Source organism: Falco biarmicus, chromosome Z (genome assembly GCF_023638135.1).
Source record: "Falco biarmicus isolate bFalBia1 chromosome Z, bFalBia1.pri, whole genome shotgun sequence".
Classification (NCBI taxonomy): Eukaryota; Metazoa; Chordata; class Aves; order Falconiformes; family Falconidae; genus Falco; species Falco biarmicus.
The window spans coordinates 39,245,460-39,269,460 of record NC_079311.1 but is presented as its reverse complement, the minus strand read 5'-3'; the positions used below and the strand labels follow the sequence as shown (position 1 = coordinate 39,269,460).

Sequence of the window (24,001 nt, the reverse complement as noted above, 5' to 3'; positions counted from 1 at the left end):
CATTTAAATAGGTAAGACTTTTGTTTATATTATAATGAAACTGTAATTGTGTCAGATATACTCTGAGACTGAGCCACTCCTGCTATTGTGTTAAAAAGGGATACTTTTTTTTTTCCCACAGCAGAAATCAAGTGCTAGAAAAATGTCCTTTCAACAAATTTCTGCTAGGGAAACAGTTCTGACACTCAGGAAAAAGTATTTTGGAAGACTGCAAGTTCATTGCAAGATTTACATCACTCTTGACTATTACCATCAACTTTTATTTGATGATCATCAGCAAACTATCTCCCTTATAAGGAACTTCACAAAACTTTAAAGGGGTACACCTTTTTGGCCTATATTCTGACAATAATCTGAGGCTGAAAGTAACCCAGGACTTAATTTGGGAGATTTTTTCATTCTTTGGAAAATGCACTCTTGCAGTAGTGTTGTTCTCTTTTCCTTCTCTAGTCTCTGGGTATATCTCGGTTTAGGATGTTGTATTAGAAGATCCTTCTGTGTGACTGCATGTGAGGTTTGAATCATTACTTTTCATCGTTAATCTTCTCTATTTTTTTCTTCATTGGCAAAGCAGGGATTGTTTAAATCTCAACATTGTAAATTTTGTTTGAGAGGTAATTTTGGTTTTAGGCAGATGATGTATAGAAATCTTCATGGGGAAAAATAGTTAAAAGATCTCATTGTTCATAAGTAGATGATACATAGAAAATTCCATGGGGTAAACAATAAATAAATAAATAAATAGATAGATAGATAGATAAAATAAATAAATAAATAGATAAATAAACAAAAAGACCTCATTGCCCCCATCTTTCATTACACCACTGAGTTTAAGCAGAAGTCACACTTAGAATTCTGTACTAAAGTAATTTCTCATTGTATATACAACGTCCTGCTAAAAAATATCAACAAAATAGAATAGAAATGGAACATGTTATTTACTGAATCAGTATTCATTATAACATAACAAAAGAATAGCATAACTAACTCAAATAACCTGTTCAATACTATTTGGTAAATTTATACAACTTCTTTCAGGCAGGTTAATAGATTTTTACATGCTCTTTACATAGCAGCTACTTTCAGTGAACCACCCATATGTGTTTTCCTTGTCCAGTGGTCTTACCCAGCTTGTTACTCTGCTGTCCTACAATTTACAGCTAGCACTGATACTTAGCCATAGCTTTCATGGCCAAAAACATTTTCGTATTGATATTGACAAAGGTGTTTTTACATTTGAGCTTCTGCAATTCATCCACTTGTAAAATTTTTAATCTTTTTCTTTCTTTCTGATTGTTTTCCTTTCACTCCCCCAGATGTGAAGCAACTAGTTCAAACCAAACTGTCAAACCAATCAAATCTGTCTCTTTTCACTGACTACTGCTGACATCAGGCATGTGTGCCATCCTGAAATTTTATTGAGTATGGTCACAGAATTAAAACAGAAGGAAAGCAAGATTAAAACATTTTGTATTGAACAGTTGGCCTCAGTATATGTGACACCAGGACACTGAATACTTTACGTATATGCCACTGTGACTCCTCTGATTTTTTATGAGATAATTAAATTAAATTTCCTACCTTAGGTCTTCAGTGATATGAACTACTCTGAAATACACAGATATGTATACTCAGTTTGTGTTTCTCTGATCCAGACATTCATTTATGATGTGTTCCTGTCTCCCTAAACATAAATCCACCACTGGCATTTTAATAGGAAATACTGGCATTTAATAAAAACAAATTGGCACGGGTATGGACTAAAAATTTTTTTAATTCCACTGCAAAAAAAAAAAAAAAAAAAGGATAATACTTCTGATACTCTTGTATTTTCCTTGAGGATTTTCACACAGCTTTGGAGAGTGTTAACCAGCAGTATCAGTGAACTGTAAGAAGAATGGCAACAAATTTAAAAATAATATTAAACTAAATCTTAACTCCCCCTGATATCTTTCACCTAGTTCTGACATAAAGCTAGATAGATCATCTCCAGTTGTACTTAGTAGGAGTGATATGTTTGTATATTCTGCTAGAGAATGAGCAAGGCAATATCTTGAAGCAGAAGAACATGTTTGTGTCTGCCATTTTTATGACTACTTTAATCTCAATCCTCAATGATTCACTTTCTGATGGTGGTACTTCTGGAAATTCTATTTCAACCCTGGAAATGCTGATTCACTGACTTTGGCACCTGCTTTAGCACATACAACATGTTGCATTTAGTACAGCAAAGCAAACAGATAAAATATTGGCACCTGCAGTTTCCAAGCAAAAATACTCTAAATGTAAATATTTAAAGAGAAAAGTTCCATTTTATTTCTGTTGTTGAGGGCATAAATCACTGCAGCTAGCAGCATGGGAACACCAGCCAACTCCATCTGGCTATTGGCCTGCACGCAGATCTGACATACACAAAGAGAACATGATTTTATAAGAGAACAAGTTCAGTGTCACCCTTTTGGGTGCTCAAAGTCTATTTGTGCTTATGTGTGCAAGAACATGAATATCTGTGTAAGTTACTCTTTCTTAAGTGTTACAATATGCATGTACATGTGCAGTTCCATTTGTGTACATGTACATTTGTGAACTACTTGACCTGATAAATGCATAAAAGCATGAGATTAAACCACTAAGTGCAATGTCCCCTACTTAAATTGCCTTAATTTGATGTTCGTTACGACTTCCAACATTCTGTTCACTTATGAAATTGTATGTCATTTATATTAGACTTTTTTATTGAGAGACACACTTATTTAGAAAATGTGCACATTAATAATTAAAATATGTCAGTCTACTGACATTTTCTGGTAATTCCAAGGTTATATAGCAATACTTTCATATATATCTATAGGCACAATATGACAGATCCTGAGCTGGAAAGTTAGTATAACTCTCCCTAAGTTACTATATTTAGTTTTTTATCACCTTTTCCATATTGCCCTGAATATTAAAATGTTGGCATCACAATTTAGTATGGAGCTTTAAGAAAGCTATGATTTCACCACTCCACTAGCCTATTCCATGTTTCAATATCCCTATTCCGACAAGAATTAAAAATAAGCTACACTATTTCCCTTCAAACCCAAAGGAATTTCTCTTTTTGTATCTCTGTGTAATATCTGTGTTTTTCAGAATTCATGGATTCTGATGTCAATACTTCCCCACAGAATTTGGAAATATGCTTTCATGAGTAAGAAAGGGTTTTAGCACTTTAAATTGGAGAACGATAAACAATCTTCACTACTGAACTAGTTTTGGTGGCATAAGACTGAAAGTATAACTCTGATGGCTAGAAAAACATCATAGGGAAAATGCAATTGAGCTATACTAATGGAATTTCATGATCAGCAGATATCATCACATCTGGTTTGATTATCAGAAATAGAAGATAACATCTTTGTTGGTTAAAATGTTTAAATTATAGGTAGTAGAGCTATAAGTATTATAAGATTAAGAATCTTATTATTGTTTCATGCAACTCTGGAGGACAGAATTTATTAATTGAAGTACCTGAAGATAAAGAAAAAGGTCAGTTCAATTCACTCAAATTTTGCCCTTGGAACGAAGCTTCATTTTTCAGCAATCTGGATATTTTAGGTTGGGTTTTTTTTTCCCCAGAGTATTATAATGACATTAGTCCTCATTTGTGATATTCAAAAATATCATTACAATGTTTATGACACTAAATCAACCAACCTCAACAGCCAAATGAGAAATTCAGGGACTCTGTATTTGCATCAGTTTTAAGACAACTGGTGTGTAACAAATGCACAGCCAAGCTGTATTAGTTATAAAGCTATGTTTAACTTGAAAGCCTTTCTCACACTGAAAATTGTGCATTTATGCATATTTAGATCCCATCTTTTCAGAGCATCACAGCTTCTTACTTTTAATGACAGACATTATAGAGAGCAGAACTACTGGAATCAGGCTATATAATATATGTAAAAAAAAATAAATCATAGTAGATTTTGTGTGGAAAAATTTCCATAGATTTCAGAAAATTGTTAAGTCTTGATGAATTGAACAGTGCAGTTTCTGCAGGTTACTATGATTCCAACTTCGTTTGTTCTTCAGAATTGTAATATTATTTAAAATATTGCAGAGAATTTTTTGAAGGACCAGTGTCAAAATGACACCAACCCAGCACCATCTAATTAGGCTTACAGTCTGTTCTTGCTTATAAGAATTTATTTTGTAAACTGACACTTCTTTAGTATAAATCTGATGAATTAGATGTTAATCTGATATCAACAATTAACTCAACAATTAACCACTAAATAATTGTAGTTCTAGGAATCAACCCACTTTATTTGTAAATTATTTTCAAACTCATGTAACACACAGGTAAATAAAATGTTAATTTCTAAAATAAAAAACTATTTTTAGGACAAAATAAAAGGTAAGAAGGTAGATATAAACATAAATAGGATGTGACCAGACAATATTTGCGCTTCATTTACAGCTATATTTACTCAATTGCTAATTTCCAACTGCAAACTAATATCTGACAGTGGTATTGTTGTAGTTCTGCTATCTATGTGCAAACATTCATATGGCAGTTTAACTAACTCCATATTCTGAAAAATTATCCTATATGACAGGGTATCCCGGATTCACTAGATGTATACTGAATAAGAAATAAGACTGATTTATTATTTCTAAGAGGTTTCATGACTGTCTTGTTATCTCAAGTGTGTTGTAGAGCAGTAGGCTGTTTTGAGTTGAAGTTTTGACTCTATATTTTAAAGATTTTTTGAAGTACATTATTATGTTAGAAATCATATATATATCTATACACATAATATATACACATCATATATATATGCAGAGAAGCTGACAGTATCCATCAGAAAAGCATATATATATATATATATATATATATATATATATATATACACACACACATAGGTACACATCCCTTAAAAGTCCCTCAATTTTTTGCAGCATATTACTGATTTGATTTATTAATGTTCATTGATTAGGAAATACACATTACCAACTGGATTGCAAATGGATTTATGAACTCAAGAACTCATTTCTACTTACTACCAGGTAGTTTGAAAAGATTTACTCAAGGATTGAGGCTAAATTGGTTAAAAGCTGTACAAAGAATAAACACTCAATCTCTGCTTCTGAGAGAGGTGAATTTAGAGTGTGAAACTTCTGAGACTTGATGTAGATAACACATTTGCCCACATGATAACATCATATTTTTGGTTTTGCAGAGTATGTCCTTACAAGGAAATTTTGTAGACTTAAACAGGTGAATTAATATATAGTACAATAAAGATCTTTTCACAATAAAAAATAATATTTAGAGAATATTGATCTTTGATATTAAACGGATAGCTAATAGTGGAACTGCTAAATAATTATTAAAGGAAAATAGTTCATTAATTATTATTTAACATTAGCATCTTTTTTTAAGCTGCCAATTGTAAAAAGAGACATCTTTTATTGTGCAACCAATCATTTCTTTTACTGAGCTATAACAAAATTACAAGCTAAACAACAGGAAGATCTTTTCCAATTGCTGTGATTTAAAATTTTCCCAGAACATTAGTTTTATAACCATGCACTAATAATGAAGTTGTCTGAGTGTGGAAACTGTCAAATAATGGAGTTTGTTTGAGAGGTTATATTCTGCCTACCAAGGCTAACTCATAGTTTCATACCCTAAAATCCACCAAAATAGAAGCCAAAGCTTCACCAAAACATATGACAGACTACACTAAGTAAAAAGGAATGCAGATATAGTACATAAAATTTGGATAGGGAAATCAGCAGATTCTTAACTACTGATAACCGAATTTAACTGAAGTTCTCAGCAAAAACATCATCTCCAACAGAAATAATACCTGTTCTCCTAGTCAGACCAGAACACGATAGCAATGCAGCATATCTTACATTTAAAAAGTTACATTTTTTACAAGATTGTTGTTGGAAAGCAGTGTGTTAAGCTCTTCCAGTTTTGTCATCAGACACATACTGTCCCACACCTCTCATCTCCCACCTAATGCAGGCAGTCACAAAATAACAGAAGTGTTAAACACAACATTGTCTGAGTTCTTCCAGGTGTAAAGTATTTATGCATTTTACATATTTAAGCATGGTGGAGGGGTTTCCCTTCGGAAGGGTAATTAAAACTTTTGGAGACCTATTAACATATAACTACTTCACAAATAAAATAACCAAGAGTGTTCTATTGTCCAACACTGTACAAAGAATATTCATGGCATGACAGCCTTATCATGGGATGAATACTTTTGTAAACTACACTAATATAGAATTACTTTATGTCATTATACAATGGCTAAACCAGTTATATATCATTATATTACTAAAAAATTATTATCTTCACTTAAGTGTTAGAGTATTGATAACTTTAGAGGTCCAAGTATAGTCTCTAGAAAAAACACAAATCTTATGATCACTCTTTTTTTTCCTTATTTGGTATCTGACACCCTACTCTATGAGCCAACACAAAAATGAGAGCTAAAAAAAATCCCACTTTCAATGCCTATTGCTTAAGTAATTTAGCACTAATAAGTACATTTTCTTTTACCAAATAGTATGGTACAGAAATGGGCTTGGAGTGGGCTACCAATCAATCACAACGTGCACTCAGCTGATCATATTAATGGAGCCTTTTACAGCCAGATGTCACCTCTGAACATTGATTGCCCAACCATAGCCTGCCAAGAACTGACATGTTCCTCCTCCCTTATTAAGTTAAATGAAAAGGAAAAGATATACATCTGGTTTTCAAACCCACTCATCTGTAAAAAATGCGGGAAGAATCACATTCTAGTCTATCTTGGTACTATGGTTTATTATTAAGGTGATCCATTGCTTCCAATTACAATTTTCTGTTTCCAAGTATCTAAAATCACTTTCAGGCTTAATTTTCTGTCTCTTTGTATTCCCTTTATTTACCTGACAATTGCCCTTAACGATTATAGGATTTAGATCAGGATTTTGCTAGTTATTAAATGATGAATATGTATCAAGAATATGCTTGTCTTTTTTTTTTTTTTTTTCTTATCAACTACCACATTTGGTTGGCATAAACCTTGCAAACAAATAATTAAGATTTGTTACAAGGCAACTGTAAAAGGTCTGCTTGTGCCACTCCACTGAAGTACTGCTGCTGTTGAGATTTATGGGCTAACACCAGGTAACAGAAGTGAAATAAGGGATTTTTTTTTCAGCTTATTTCCATCTGCTTTATTTAGGTGATGGGAAGGCAGAAGATTCAGTATAGAAATACAAGAATGTGATCAAAGATGAGAAGTATAGACTGGGACAAAGAAGTCCACTGTGACTTGAACTGGATTTCAGTTAAAGAGGTTTAATACAATTGTGTCAGATTCACCATAAATACTTCATAAATGCTTGGTATGAAGACTATATAAAGCCTTTAAGTGAGTTGAAAATAGGGGATGGTAATAAATGACTTTCAGAGAGAATAAATTCTGATCTTAGAGTATGTTCTTTAATTGTTGAGTCATATTTTTTTCATAAATATTGATGTTGTGAGGCAAAAATGGTCAAGCATGTTGCACGAATGGAGGACAAACAGATATTGTCAGTAGGTAACTTTTATGATGTGGATTAAGATATTAAGATACTATCTGCTTTTGATTCAATTAGAAGTCAAAGGCTCACCAGTGATCAAAACCTGAATCAGTGGCAGGTAATATTCAATTTATTTAGGGATTTTGGTGGTGAGGATTTTTATATATATATATATATATATATATATATAACTATTTTTAAGGTAGGATATTCTGCACCTTTAGGGTCAGGGTCAGTTCTGTATGTGACAGTCAGCCAGGTGCAGTGACTTCAGGTCTGGTTTGAATGTATGGTTTGAATATCCGGTATTTCAACTGTGACACTGAGTCCAGTCAGTCTGGAACCTGGATTAAAGGCCAGCAGGACATTTGTAACCATGTAAGACAAAACTGCCCCAGCAAGTAGAAAGCTACAAAAGTAATTGTGCCTTATTCTCTTCTGATCTTGGAAATTGTGTAAATGTTAGAGAAATTAGTGGGAAAGGCACATGAAAAGAATTAAGTGCTACTGCAGATGGAATATAGCCAGGAACTGCACTGGGAAATCTTGTCTTCTGTGAAGCACAATTTTGGCATTTAGAAAATTCTTCTTGCCTGTCACTGTGTATGCCTTCCCAGGAGGAAGCTCCAGCTGCTTCAGATCCTGGCACTAGGTCAATCAGTCCAGCAGTATTCACAGTGACACTCCTGGTATTACAATTTTATGTGCCAGAAATCCCAGTTCACTCCTAACTTTGCCAAATTCTTCCTTGTTTCTTTTCAATTCCCAGTCCCAGAAAATTATGAATACTTGAGGGAGAGCTGCTTAACAGTGGCTCAAAAAGTCTCATTCTAGGTAAAAACACTGTCTTTGAGACTAAAGTGAAACACATGGAACAGTCAAGTAGATTAATCTGAAAATAAGCTTCTAGGAATCCTGGGAAAGGTGGATACAGACAAATTTTCTGGATTTCTGGCAGGAATAATATCTCACATGATCTTAAGAAATGAGAGCAGCAGCATGGTGCTTTTTGTGCTTTCTTATTTGAGCATGAAGAATCCTACGCATGTGTATCGTCCCTTATCTCTACTTGTAATAGTCTGATAGCATTACGCTGTTCCCACGTACACACACTAGAAAACTTAAAGGCACTAATTATGATCACATAATTAATTTTATGTGACAAATACTCAATAGCAGCAAAAATAAGAGATTGTTTATTGCAGTTCCAAATAGAAGGCGAGGTGGATTTTTTGTTAGTTTTCTTTTGCTTTTTTTTTTATCAGGAAATAATAAGCTGAAATTAATAAACTGAGATTACTCTACCTTTTTTTTTTTTTAATACTTATATCTCTAGCACTTCCATCTTGTAAAAAATTAAATGATGAAATATTTTCTATATTTCTACAGGCTAGAAAAATAATCAAGCCTTCTCAGTTCTCCAAAAGGCAAAACAATCCCTGGAGGAAACACAGTCAACAATGTAATGAGTTGTGAAATCTGTGATTTTAATGGGTCGTTTAATTTTTGCCTGAGCTGCTCTTTCATGACTACTCTTCTAAGCTTACCAATTTCAAGGTCAACTTTTTACTAAATGCAGACAGCTGGCCTTCTGCAGTGAATTAGTAGTTAGTCCTGTGAGTATATACAAAAAATACTTATTAGGGACTGTATTTTCCCTACATAATATATTTTATAACTATTACTGATATGACCATTACAGGAGGTAGAAAAGTCAACTTAGAAAAGTAGTCTGGGATAGTCAAACACATAATTTTTTATTTATGAAAAGCACCTTATACCTAAACATAGCTACAGCGCCAAAGGTGGGTGCAGAAAGCAGAATATTACTGAAAAAAAGCTATTGAATTATTACTTTAAAATACAAGAAGCTTGATTCATTATTAAAAAATCAATAGCAAACACAGAATCTGTTTCCATTTATTCTATTTTAGATTATGTATGAGGCACATGTAGTAAATGTTCAAGGTACTCTTACTAATCTTTCCACTGAATATTTGCATCTTTGCAAAACAGAAATGTACATGGTTATGGTTGTGTTAAACTTTGTAAACCTAAGTCAGAGTACGTATTCCATTCAAGATAGTCTACCCATAATAGCTGTACTTTGAAAACTGCAAAGCCATCAGTTTTTAAAGAAATGGAAGATTTTTTTTTTTTTTGTCCACATCAGTTTCATTCAGGAGCAATTAATTTATAAAGAGGAAGAGTTGTGTCTTTTGCCAATAATGGTCACTTCAAAATGCAATACTCTTTTTAGCAATGTAAAGTGTCCCACATTTTGTTAGCAAAAAATCAAAAGGATATTCTGCAGTTATCAAGGTGGTTGTTTTTTTTGAGAGGAGACACTGAAGACCCAGAGAAATAAAACAATATCTTAACAAAGAACTAAACAAAACAACACTGTAACACTGTCCAGAATTATTATGATTAATGAAGATAAAATATCTATTTAAACTCTCATGGCTCATTAATTACAGCATCTTTATAAGATGTCTTCAATATTTTGGATATAAAATACTGTAAAGATACATTGAAAGACATGCAATGGTCCACTAAATATCTTATGAAAAGTCTTCTATGAAAAAACTGCTGGAAAAAAATGAGAAAAATACAATTATTTCCAACAAATATATTTTCCCATTATTTCTCATTGCTAATCAGTCCTGATTTTGGTTTGACTTAAGATACTTTTACAGTTTTTAAGCACCTGGATTTGGGATGAATCCATACTTAACGACAGTCAATTTTTTTCCCTTTTTTTTGGTTTTGTGCTTAAGTAAAACTCAATTATTTTAGAAAATCTCTTAAACTGCAAACATCCTATTTCAGAAGAATGGACATAAAATAACCTCAAACAAAGGGTTCTGCTTGCCAGATATGAATCTATTTATCCCTGTAAAGAGCAACAAAAGCAGGGATCCCACTTCAGCCCTTCTTTTTATATTTAGACATGAAGAAGCTTAATCACATTTAGAATGTTAGAAGTTGAAATATCAAGAGCTGTCTGAAAACAGATTTATTAGTGATCTCCTGCCAGTCTGTTTTTGAAAATTTACACTTTAGAATCAACAGACCCTTTTGATTCCCCATCAGAAAGACATACATCTTTCTATAGCTCAAGGATTTAGTATCAAAGGCAGACTTTGGTTGCTTTATTTCTAAAAATAATGAGCATAACTTTTACTCATCACTTACAGAACAACATAAATAAAATATAACACTAAAAAGATTTGGTTGAAGGTTATTTTACACACTTGTTTAGATATATTTATTAAATTATTACAATTATTCTTTAACATTCCCTTTTAAAAATTCAGAATTTTCAATAGAATTTCACACTATTACTGAAATCAAACAATTATCATCAGAAATTATGCTGAAGTCTCTATACATATCAAGGGGTCTGGATTGTGCCTGTGTTAAAATTCCCACCCTTTTGCCTTTCTTCTTGCTGCTGGCAACACTGAAGATCTTAGTTGTGGATATTTTTGAATCAATGTCTGATTAATGACACTAATTATGCACTTGAAATTCTATCTGCATTTCAAAATTGTATTAGCTGTACTTGTATTATACTGCTTGCACTTGCAGGGTGTTCAGTACTGATGTCACATTTTAGAAGTTTTACAATAAGAGACCATTTCAATTTATCAACCAAAAATAAATATTGATAAAGTGGGTAAAGATACTTCTCTAATACCCAGCATTCTTGGCCCTTATTGAGTACAAGACATTATTTCAGTCTTCAGAGTCCTTTTTTTGAAGATTAAATCTTGCAGCAAAATGACCTGTCTGGCAAGGATGCAAATGGTTTTAAGACTTTCTTATCTTTCCTGGAGAATTAGTTAGTATGAGTTTCTCATGACCTTTTATTTTAATTATTGTTCACAAAATACTTGGGTAATGGATTCAAATTCTAGTTTGTATTTCAAACTTTAAAAATTCTTGGGGTTTCCATTGAATTTTTAGGTTCATTATGTTATTCTAAGAATGATTAACTAGGTTGGAACACAATGGATAACCTCTCCTGAGACGGCTTTGTTAATATAGGTAACAATTTCATAATTTGGAATTTCATATTGGATTTTTATTTTGGATTTTAATTTACAACTAATTCCTCAAACAGTATTATTTAGGGTTACATTTCTCTGTGGTTATCTTCTGTCCCAAAACTATTTCAAATTGTCCTTTTTTGCAATGTTTTTGTAATATTTATTTCCATAACATGTAGAATTACTATTTATCTCAAAATGTTTGGGTTTTTTTCCTGTTCCATTTAGCAATGATCTCTTCATGTTGTCATGCAAATGGTATAGAGGATAATCTATGAGTTAGAATCCACTCATGCCTCAGGCAGACATTAACCTTAGTGTGCAATGACACACAGATATCTCTGATAATCAGCACAAGTTACAAACAACAAGAATAATTCTATTCAAGTTAATTCTGTGCTGAAGGGTTAGACTACATCAACCAGAAGATATGACAATTTGACTATACCCCCTGAACCTCAGAGTATTTGCAAAAGTTGAGTTTTGCAGTGGATATCTAATTGTTCTTGCAATGCTCAAGTTAGACACTAAAATCACCCCCAAACCATCCCTTACATAAAAGGCTGAACTGAGACCTGTGCATAAATGTAAACAGTGCACCTTTTATTTGCTTTCTAGACACAGTCATGATAAACCTAATGTACAGCTGTATTTCAGTTGTAAAAAGCAGAGTGAAAAATAGTTTAATATGTACAATGAATGACTGTATAAAATGAATAAAGACTTTTTGAAATGTATTGGTAGGAAAGAAAGGCCTTTCTACCACCCCAAGGAAAAAAAAAAAGAAAAAGAAAAAAAGAAACACCAAAAAAAACCAAAATCCCAAACAACAACAACCACAAAACAAAAACCTTACCCTGAAACAACAAAACAACAAAACATTATAATGTGAGTTATTCTTAAAAGTAAAAAAACCCTCAAACAGTAGTGTTGGTAAGCTAGAGAAATCCACATACTATACAAAGGAAGAGGGCTTTTTTACCCTGAGGTACTGAAGACTGAACAGCTTAATTTGGTGATAAGCTTTTAGTTTCATATAATGTAGTTCATGATCTACAATTTACAAGATAGGAAGAAAAGGTCAAGTTTATATTTGTTACTAACTGATAGCAGGTACCAATATGACGCTAGGAAGAGACTGCAACAGGAAGCATATTAAATAAATTATTTAAATTCTAGAATCTTCATGACTGCAATTTAAGTCCCAAATATTTAAAATTTAAGCAGGATTGTAAAAACTATAGAATTATGTAAAGCAGCTCACATACTATGATATTTATGGAAATTTTTTATTCCTTTTTCTCCTTTGTTTGAAAGGTGAGAAAAAAATAAACAAAACACTCAGGTGAAGGCTTTGTGGAGTATCCACATGTTCCTAAATTATTTAACTCTAGAAAATAACTAATGGAAATATTTTTGATCCTGCAAATGACATAAGTGTTAACTTTAAGATGTATTGCAATATATTGATTTCTAAATGATATTAATATATAATAATGCATAATACTGAACTTTGTATTACTAAACTTATAACAGAATTCTTATTTTTGTTAAATAATGGCAGAGAAAAATGAAGTAGCAGGCAGAAAAGCCTCCAAAAAAACCTACTTCTATAAAGGAATTAAAAAAGATATTAAAAAAAAGTTCTACTGATTCCATTCAAATCAATTCTACTTAACTCTACCTCACTATCTGCCATCATGCCAATTTAACTGGGTTAAAAAACCCCTTAAAGTACATTATCACTTCTGTTGGTACATCAATAATTCTTCTGATAGAGCTACTTGACCTTTTTCTGCTGATTTTAGTCATTGGGAGGAGTTATTGGAACAACTCCAGTGCAAGTGAAGAAATTCATAAAGTCCACACAGCCATCTTGCAAGCTTAGCTGGACCATAGCAGTTCTGTGTGACATTTATACCAGGAGCAATGAGTGGAATTAATTCCATCATGGACAAGGACATTAGTGTGCTGTTACACACCGCTCTGTACAACTGAAACCTTTGTTATACCCTCTTTCCATTCCCTACATCCAAATAGTATATTATAACCTGTCTGGTTATGAATGAAGCTTCTGGACAGCAGCAAAACTGATTGAGGAACCATAGACAGATTTCATTGTTCACCAGTAATCTGAACGAAATATAGTAGCAAATATAATGTAATGGTTTTATTTTTCATTAGTTTCCATGTTCTAATTTTTCTGCCTAACACTTTACATACAACAGCCTGTAACTGAAAATTACTTACCTAGAATATAAATTATTTCTGTTTTGGAAGAAAACCAAAAGGATATATGACTGTGAGACAGCTACTGTTGTTCTTCAGCTTGCCTGGAAACCAATGAAATTTAATCAAAACTGATAAGTAGCAGGATTTCACTGTAAATCTCACTTCAAAAACTCTTCTCAGTATTTGTCTCCTGAGCAGGACCAGATTGTGACAGAAAGTTTAAAAAGTAAATAAAAATATAAGTATGTATTTTGCATATATAAAGCCATTATCTTATATCTGTGTATTTAAACTACTATTACGTATAACATGACTTGTACAGCAAAAAGATGAGATAAAGTCAAAGTTACTTTCACCTGTTAGTCCTACTTTAGATAGGTTTCAATTTAACATGAAGAGTCTTTTCCTTTCTAGAGACATATGTTTCAAGAGTCTTTAATTTACTTTCAGCTCCTACATACTATTTTCTGAAGTGGCTTAGGATAGGATTTTCTGCATAGCATATTAGAATGGTTTGGGTTGGAAAGGACCCTAAAGATCATCTAGTTCCAACTCTCCTGCTCTGGGCAGGGACACCTTCCACTAGACCAGGCTGCTCAAAACCCCCTGCAGCCTGGCCGTGAGCACTTCCAGGGATGGGGCAATCACAGCTTCTGGGGGCAACCTGCTCCAGTGCCTCACCATCCCCACAGTGAACAATTTCTTCCTAATATCTAATCAAAGTCTATGCTTTTTCAGTTTAAAAGCATTACCCCTTCTCCTATCACTACAGGCCTTACTAAAATGTTTGTCCCTACCTTTATTATAAGCCCCCTTTAATTTTGAAACACCACTATAAGATCTAGTCAAAGCCTTCTTCTCTCCAGGTTGAATAACCCCATCTTTGAGATGTCTAAAGATGTAGATTATAATGTAATATGATAAATGTACCTTAACATTATAAAGATTCTGATAGTATTTAGTTGAATTACCAGCCTATGTGAGACTGACAGAAATAGTGATTAAGATATTCATGAGAATGCTACCATTTTGTAGGACTTTGAGATTAATTTAGCATAGGAATTCTGAGCTTTCAAACCAGCCAAGCTGATATGGCAATACTGTCCCAGTGCAATAGAAGTATGAATAGGATCATAATATAGAAAAGCACATTTTGTATGACAGCAAATTGAGCACTAATGGGGTAAGGAAAAATGGTTTAAAGGAGATGGCAAGAGGCAGATCCTTTGTCAAATTAAAGTCTCTAAACTGAAGTCTCTAAACTTTCTGTGGGGGTGTGTTAGGAAGAATGTTCTATATTTTTATATTACCTTCGGTTAGAATTGAAAAATTTAAGAATTATTAAAAAAAATGGGATTGAAGACACTCAAATTTGGTTTGCACTACAGCTGAAGTTAGATCAGATTACATCATATGGAAAATTTTCTATCCTTTTTTAATTTAGGAAATTGTCCAAATTCTCTGATCTTGGGCCATCAAGAAATAGTTGAATGCTTCTGCATGCTTTTGATTTGTCAGGGCAGGGGTTGGGGTGGGGAGAAAAATCCAGCTCCCCTACTCCCTTGAACATTCCAGGAAGAATTTGAGGTAAACCAGATGCATCAACACTTATGATCTATCTTTTCACCCTGCAAAATATTAAAGGGGGTACGTACTTAAATTATTTGTTACTGCAAAGCAAGCTTGGGAGTTATTTTATTATAACTCTCTAAAAGATATTACATTAATTATTTTTTTAATACAATTTGGTCTTTATGATTTCAAAAATACATTATTTAAAACTATCAAGATACAAAATACCAATATAGATAAATCAGGATTTCTAACTTTTATTATATTGAGTTTAAAAAAAGTCATAGTATACATGATTGTAACAAATTAGTTTTCTGAAGTAAATTTTTATTTGATCTTGCTCTCAGCCAGTTCAAGTTTGCTTAGAAGAGTATTTGAGTATTGCAGTTCGATGCAACTCTTTGCAAAACTTATTCTCACTTTTTTCTATTCCTATAGCTATATTCCAGTCCCAAACAATTTTAACAACAAAATACCTTATTACCATTTCCCCTTGCTTTTTCTGTAAATTTCACCATAGTTTGAGTTTACTATTCCACAGATGTTCTCCCACATGAAATTGCTCTGGTTGAAATATTTTTATGTTTTCTTATGCTTGAATGAATTTTCACAATAAATCTGGAATTCACTTTCTGGAAATTACTGTATGAATATTCCTGTCCCCTCATAAACGTTCATGAAGGCACAATGCTTTGTATATACTTAAAATATTTGTAGATTTTTTTATCCCAGATACTTTCTCTATTTAGGAGTAATTTTCTTTCTCTCTCTTTCTCTCTTTCTCCCTTTCTTTTCTTTACTTTCTTTTCTTTTTCTTTCTTTTCTTCCTTTCCTTTCTCTCTCCCACACACCCTTTTGCAATTTCAGAATTGCAAAACACACACACACACGTTACACACATGTACATGTGTGTACTACATCTGTTTATTCCCCATAAGGGAGCAAGAAAGAAAGTGATTCAAAGGTGCAGTTCTGGAACTATATATATTTGTTATATATATATATATATATATATATATATAACATATAGTAGAACACACACAGATACACAAAAGCCCAGAACAAAGGGAAACAAACCCACCATAAATTCACCTTTGGACATTAACGACATACTACTGTTTCAAATCTGGCCTTCATTGAAGCTAGTGTGAACGTAATAATTTATTAAAACTTGTACTATGTACTACATAAAACTTGTATTATGTAGAATTCAATATACAACTTTCATATGTACACATACATCTTAAGGTGTTCAAAACAGGTGTTAAAAACATTTCCTATAGAAAAAGTGAAGCTGTAGAATGGCATTAAAAATACTTTCATAATTAATATACTGACTGATGAAAATATTTGCACTGAACTAATTATTGCAGTAGTTAAAAAAAAAAATCCATTAATTCTCCCTCAAAAACTGAATGGTAAAGGAATATCATTGACAGTACAGTGGTACACAGCATCTTGTCTTTTATGTGTGCCTGTAGCCATTGCTTATTTTAATTAGTTTTAAAGGAAAAGATGTCGATTATCACTTTTGCCTTTTTCCTGACATATCTATTGAAGTCAGGTAAATCATAAAAATCTAGGCCATGTTATCTGTATCAACTTAGATTTGCTGTTGATTTATAAAAACACAATGATTACCATCAGACTGAATCTTTTTCATTCTAGCTTAATTTTCTTATTGCTTGTAATAAAGCAAAATATCAGCTTTAATGAATTTTATTTGCATACTAATGAAATGGAGAGAGTAAGCTCTTTCTAATTATCTTTTTCTGACTAACAAACCTAGCTGCTATTAAAATTTTTAATTTGTCTGCTTTTTTCTTTTAATTGTTAGCATTAGATTATTCAGGTTAACCTGTTCCTTAGGAAAAAAGAAAAAAACTGCTGAAAATAGATCTTTCTTCTTGTGTGAAAGATATTAGTTTTTCTTTAACTGTTTCCTTGATGTTTTCTTTAACTACTGATAGGTAGAAGTCATTTATCCATTTTGACCTATTTAGTATGAATTCTCAAAAGTGATTAACTATAGGAATTTAGAAAAAAAATATGGGGTTTACAGTACCATATTGAATAAACTATCCTTTAAATGCTCTTTGCATGGAAATTAGTGCAATAAGGTGTATTTAATATTCAGTGAAATTGTAGGGTAAGGATTAATGGAAAAGGCAAAGAACCTCTGTATGCGTACCAGACAAAAACCAGGTCTTGGTAGCTATTAACTCATTCGAGTTTCCAGGCTGCATCTGAAAATCTGGCAATGTGAGCTGACAGCGTAATTAAAATACATGGGTTTCTTCCTACTTCAGGGAGACAGAAAGCTGTAAGCCAGATTTATTGGCTACTTAAAAACTTCTATATTCAATTTTCTTCTGTCATATTCTAATCAAGCAATTGTGTGTGAATATGGGGCAAGGCAATCACAGCCAAATCCCTGTCCTGCTCATTTAGCTGCCAAAATATCAAGGCTTTTCTGCAGGTATGTGTACCCTTGTAGAGCAGTTGTCTTCTGAATTTTTTACTTGTAAAGTTGCAAAGGATCATTAATTCAAAAATCCTTCATTCCTGGGTATAATGGGTGTACGGGGTTCAGTCTTATTAATAAATCTTTTCCAGTGGGATTGGAAAGGTGAATGAGAGGACTTTGTGTGTTGATGCTGATGAATGAATGATCCCACTGCAGACAAAACCTGAAGATCCTGACCTCAACAATGGCATAACCTCCTCCCTGTCTGGCTGAGGGTGTATCCACAGGTCAGGGCTAGTAGACAATATGTCAAGAAACCTTTTCTATTTACACATGGAGCAAATCATCTGAAGGGCCAAACTTAATCTAACTACTCATCATGAAAATTATTGGCTAACAGTGGACGGTGACACATCCTTGATGACCCAGGTTAGATATTGTTACTCATGGTTCCTATCACCAGTCCAAGTAGGCATGGTCTGCATGCTGGCCTTTTTTCTCTTCTTTTGGGATGCCTTGTTTTTACCTATAAAGAAGACTGTGCTGCCTATCTATTTTATGCAAAAAGAAAAATACTAAAAAAAGACCCTTTTTTGGACTAAATACCTACTTTTAAGACATGCACATACTCAAATGCTTCTGTCCTCACATGGCTTTTTCAAGCCTTTTGCAGATATGAGAGCATAACCAGGATGTTCCTTCTTCTCTTGTTTGGTTTTTTTTAGGTTTTTTTTTCATTTTTCCTTTTGTTTCTCTTAGCCTCACGTGGAAAGACACATTTTAAAAAAAGGACCTCCCTTAGACTTTTTGTATCAGCTATTTACAGTGGTGGAACTGGCACAGAAAAAACAACCTAATTTTTCAACAAGCCTTTCAGAATCCAGAATTTTACAACACAAGTCTGTGGTAAACTGTATAGCTATATGGACATTAAGAACTCCTTTCTTCTGTATACATGTACAAAAGCTTCATTCCTTCTTTTTGCTAGAGAACATGCTAATGGTAGATTTCTAATTCAGCTCAAACTCCCAGATTAATTTGAGAGTCACAATTTTGTAGGATACAGTTCCTATTTGAGAAGTATAACCTCTTCTTTCTTCTAAATACTCTATAACTCACCCTGTTGAAGTGTTTATTTCAATAGGTAAATTGATTACCATATCTCTGCATAATTGCTTTGCCATGTTATTCACTATTTCACCAGTTGTCAACTACTTCCGCATTTCATATAAATTATATTTGTTTACTTGTATATAATCAACAGAAGTATTGAACAGAGTTGCCCTCACTGTTTCCTCTGAACTTCTGTGGAAACACTGTTATATAGTCATGATGAACACTTTTGGAGATCAACCAGCTAGTTCTTAATCCATTTTATTTGGGTTGCATTGCTATCATGCTTTTATTTAAAATTAAAAAGTCATAAAACATTAGGCCAAAAGTCAAATTCCATATGTATTAAATGCCTGCATTTATGTTTACTAACATCAATTAATTAAACCAGGGGTTTATGAGATCTATATTTCCATTTAAAAATTTGACTGTTATTAGTGTTTGGGTTTTTACTCAATTCTTGTTACCTGACTCTTCCATCTGCTTTTCCACTATAGCAAGCAGAGCTGATGTAACTGCTTTAGCTGTTCATTCATTAGCTGTGCTTGAGTACTGAGTATTTGCAAAGCTTCCTGAAACCAATGCACTAATAATAATAAAAATTTTGAAGAACAATTAACAAGTTATTCCTAGATGTTATCATTTTCCTTAGCTGCTAATGGACTGAAAAGAACTTTTTCGTTGTCATGTAGTTCAACCACATTATCCCATTCCTTCACAGAAAGCTGAAACGTAATTGCAGTTACCTGTTTTACTAATCTTTCTCTGTTGTCATCATTTTTGTTACTGCTTAATTTAAACTACATAATGTACTTTCTTTGAAACTACAGCATTGTCTCCTCCACCTCTTCAACTTTTCCTATCAATTTTCTACATTTAGTAACAACAAATCTGTATGATTGAATAACTATTTCCCCCTTCAATGCAACTTCCCTCATTCCTGATAAACTTCCCACTAATTTCTAGCTTTTCTTTGCCAGTGGAAACGGTGTGGGTTTATATGCATATTTGTTTTATTTCTTTACTGATGACTGACAACAATTTGACTCCTAAGTAATCTGTGCAAAACCACTGTACTTTTTCTTGTATAAATTGTGTTCAATTGTCCCTAATTTTGCATTATAAGAATGAAGTATATTATTGGACTAGGACCATAATCTACTTGTCTAAATGGAATGTTAGAAGTTCATAATCACTCCCAGACACTAACCTTGGCTGGATAAATGATCTGGTTTTATTCAAAGTAGAGAATTATCCATATTAAAGGCAAAACTTATTTACATTTTTCAGACAATTTATTTTGAAACGGTAATGATGTGTTCATTGCTTCCATGAGATTGCTGACAACACAGCAATCCAAGTCATACTCTCCTAATAACAGATCTTTTTTTCCAGTCTATCTATATAGGTTAACAACCATTTCCTGTGTGACTAAATCCATTTGCTTATAACCACATACATATAAAGACTTGATTTATTCCATACAAATAAAACTGCCATGTACATACACCTACAAAACTAGTCAGGTTTTCCCCTGAAAACTCACAGGAAAGAGTTAAATACAGGTTCAGTATAGAAAAGGTATTCCTTGTTCTGTAGTAAGTACCAAGTCTCTACTCTTACTGAAAAAAAGAAAACGTAAATTAAGACTAATTCATTTAAGATTAATTTATTAAAGACTGAAGAAAATTTTCAGCTCACTTCTTCTACACAATTACATAGAATTATGTCTGAATGAACCAAAAGGTACCTAACCAAATGTTCCGGTCATAAGTTATTTAACCAACAAAATATTTGAACACAGCAAATGAATAAGGCATTCAAAACTGTACCCTATTAAGTAAATCAATCATAAGGTACATGGAATGGGAAGACAAGAGAGCTAGGAATCTTCTAATTAGGCAACCTGTTGCTTTGTATCTACATGAGGTGGTGAAATACTAGACATAAAGCTATAAGCATTTTTAATATATGCACAAACTCCAGGGCAATGTGAAGGAAATTATATATCTAGAAAAAATGCATCAAAACATGGTACAAACAACTTCAGAGCATGTGATAAAAGATAATTTTTAAAAGTTTTTAATTCTACATTTTTGGGGAGACCAATATACTGTTTGATGAGAGCTCACATGTTAAGATTTTAAGAGCACATATTACTTCAAATTAAGTTAACAATATATAATTTTCTTTAACATCACAACTTCATTCAAAACAGAAGTTTGTGCTTATCAAATTGGTACACTGGAACAATGAAATAGATTGGTATATCCCTTTTTTTGCTATAGATTTCCTATGAGTACATAGCAAGTGTTTCACTAAATCATGGAGTTTCAGGAATGGAAATGTTCTTGATAGTGCAAAATGTTCTTAAGATTTCATTTACGTACTTACCAATTATATATATTGTTTTAAAAATATAATAAATAAATAAATAAATGAGGAGAACTGGATGTATTTGAATGGCTCTAAATAACCAGCATGGTTCTTATTGTCTGCATTAATGCTGAATTATTAAGACTAGATTGTAACCTGAGAGACAATAATTGTGAGGTTTTCCAGAACTGCACCTTTGAATCACTTTCTTTCTTGCTTCCTTATGGGGAATAAACAGAAGTCAGTGTCTATAGAGTTTCTTCTCCCGTAAGCCCATATAGCAGCTCCAGCCACTGTGCTTACTTTGTCAGACAGCTTTCCAATAGGTGGGAAGCTGAGCTTCGTAACTTGCTTGAACTTAGACTACCCGGTGGATCACAATTTATTTACAAACACCAAAGATGATTTGAAATAGCAACATATGCTCTTGAGTATCTAAATTGATTTAATTTCAACCCACATTCACCTGTTTTTAAAGCCATAGTTTTAAAGCAGAATATTATTTTTAGCTATGTTATCAAGTGAGATTCTGTTTATTAATAAGACCATATTCCTCTGTTTTTTTAAAAAAACAAACCCTTCCTAAAGATATTTATTCCCCATAGCATTAGGGCTGTGATATTATGACCAAGAATTTTGGTGATATGCTAGGGAAAAAGAAGAAAAATTGCCATTAATATGTTCTTGACAGGAATGACTGAGTTTCTTAGATACTTACCTAATGAGGCTGATGACAGAGATTTCAAAGTATTTCAAAGTTAATTTCTAGTTTTTTAATATTCAGTGTACTTAAATATATTGTTAACATGACTTTTGAACATAATTACTTATTATAAATAGGTCACAAACAAAGCACAAAGTCTAATGTGACATGTCTTGACAGTTTAAATCCATTTTCTGACGTTTTACATAAGCTAATAGATAGTGTGAAAAAGCTTCATGCAGAAAATATGACTGTTTTCATTAAGAGCAGAAAACATGTTTAAAGTAATTAAAAGAAATTAATCATTTCTTATTCCTAGATTATCCTTGACACAAATTATAAGGATTTTAGTTACCACTAAACTTTAGCTAAAATGGCTAATCTCTAGATCTTCTGACATACCCATGTTCAAATGTTTTAGCTACATGTCAGAAAAGACAAAAATAACAATGCTATCAAAGTTGAATTACATTTAGCAAAAGAAAGTGTCCCATAAGTGACCAAAAATACTGAAAAAGTATGTCTAATTACTATATCAAAGAAAGTGAGACAACTAGAAATGATACAGAGCTCTCCACATACTTATGTAGAGGTATAACATAAATAATATCTTAACCAGCAAGTTTACTTCACTTTAGTAAAAATGTGGACCATATGCCAGTTATGTAGTTTGTTACAGTGTCAGTGAATTAGCATAATAAGATACTAGGCTCAGTGAGGAAATAAAACTACAATAATCAAGATTTTAAATTGTCAGAAAAAAAAGATTAAACAGTTTCTCAAAAATATTTCCTGAATATCTGGTTATGTCTTTCCAAAAGGAATCTGCGTTTACCAATGCCATTCATATATTTCTGCTTCTATTTGTCCTCTAAGAGAAACGATCTTATTTATGTTATTATTGCCTTGTTAGGAAAAAAAAAAAAATGTTGTAGGAGTGGCAAAAATATATGTCCAAAGATGTTTACATTTTATTTTAGAAAATTACATGAAGATTTTGGGATCAGTCATGATGAAAAGTTTACATTAAAATTAGTAAAATGTTCACAAGTGTCTGAATGTATAATTTTACCACTAAAAGCTTAGTGTACTTGGCCAAATGAATTCTTTGAGACTGTTTTAACTTCCCGTTCTCCTTAAAACAAGAAAAGTAACTCTAACCAGTCCCAATATCACAGAATATGTTCACTATGTATCATTTTAATAATGTGCACAGGTTCAAAAAATCCTTTAAAAAAGTCTTGTAAAGGCATATCATCAATCAACTGATAAATTGCACTCACCCTCTCTTCGATTAAGCCTTGCAAATCCAGGGCTGTGACTGCTAGACAGCTCTGATGAACTACTGAATGATGACTGAGGCAAAGTAGACACCAACGGATCATCACAATTATCTGCCAGTGAAAAATATCATATTCAGATTAATACAATGATCACCACTTACTGTAACTGCATCCAAAGAGAACACTAGAAAAATACCTGAATCAACCCTGTACCTGAAAGCAGCATATCTCTTAATAATTCCTCTTGTTCTGTTGTATGTAAAAGCATCAGTACCAAGGCAGCCCACCATTTCTCTTTTTTTTTTTTTTTTTTTTTTTTTGGGGGGGGTGTTGTTTGTTGGTTAGTTATTTTTTTTTTGATCCAATATTTCATGATACCACTAGGGTATGATTTATTATGTTCTTCAACTGGATGTACTTGCCCTCTTCTAACCTAACTTTTGAGATCAGTCATACTGATTAAAGGTTCACAGCTTGCCCATATTATTTACGTGAATAGCAACGCATGCCTTCTAGTCCTGGTTGTAGCATTAAGCTATAACCTCAGCATGTACTCTTTATTTTCTTTAGACCTGATGCCAGCACAGCTCTGTGCAATCACATTTAATGTGCAATCACA

General features: G+C 32.7%; 1 protein-coding gene across 1 annotated transcript in view; it reads right to left on the bottom strand.

The window, feature by feature from the left end:
* Positions 1-24,001, bottom strand: part of CNTNAP4 (contactin associated protein family member 4) — a 261,580-nt gene that overhangs the window by 192,111 nt on the left and 45,468 nt on the right. Inside the window, exon 2 of the mRNA XM_056325765.1 lies at positions 23,383-23,493. Coding sequence (XP_056181740.1) covers positions 23,383-23,493 — 111 coding nt within the window. The remainder of the gene's footprint in view (positions 1-23,382; positions 23,494-24,001) is intronic.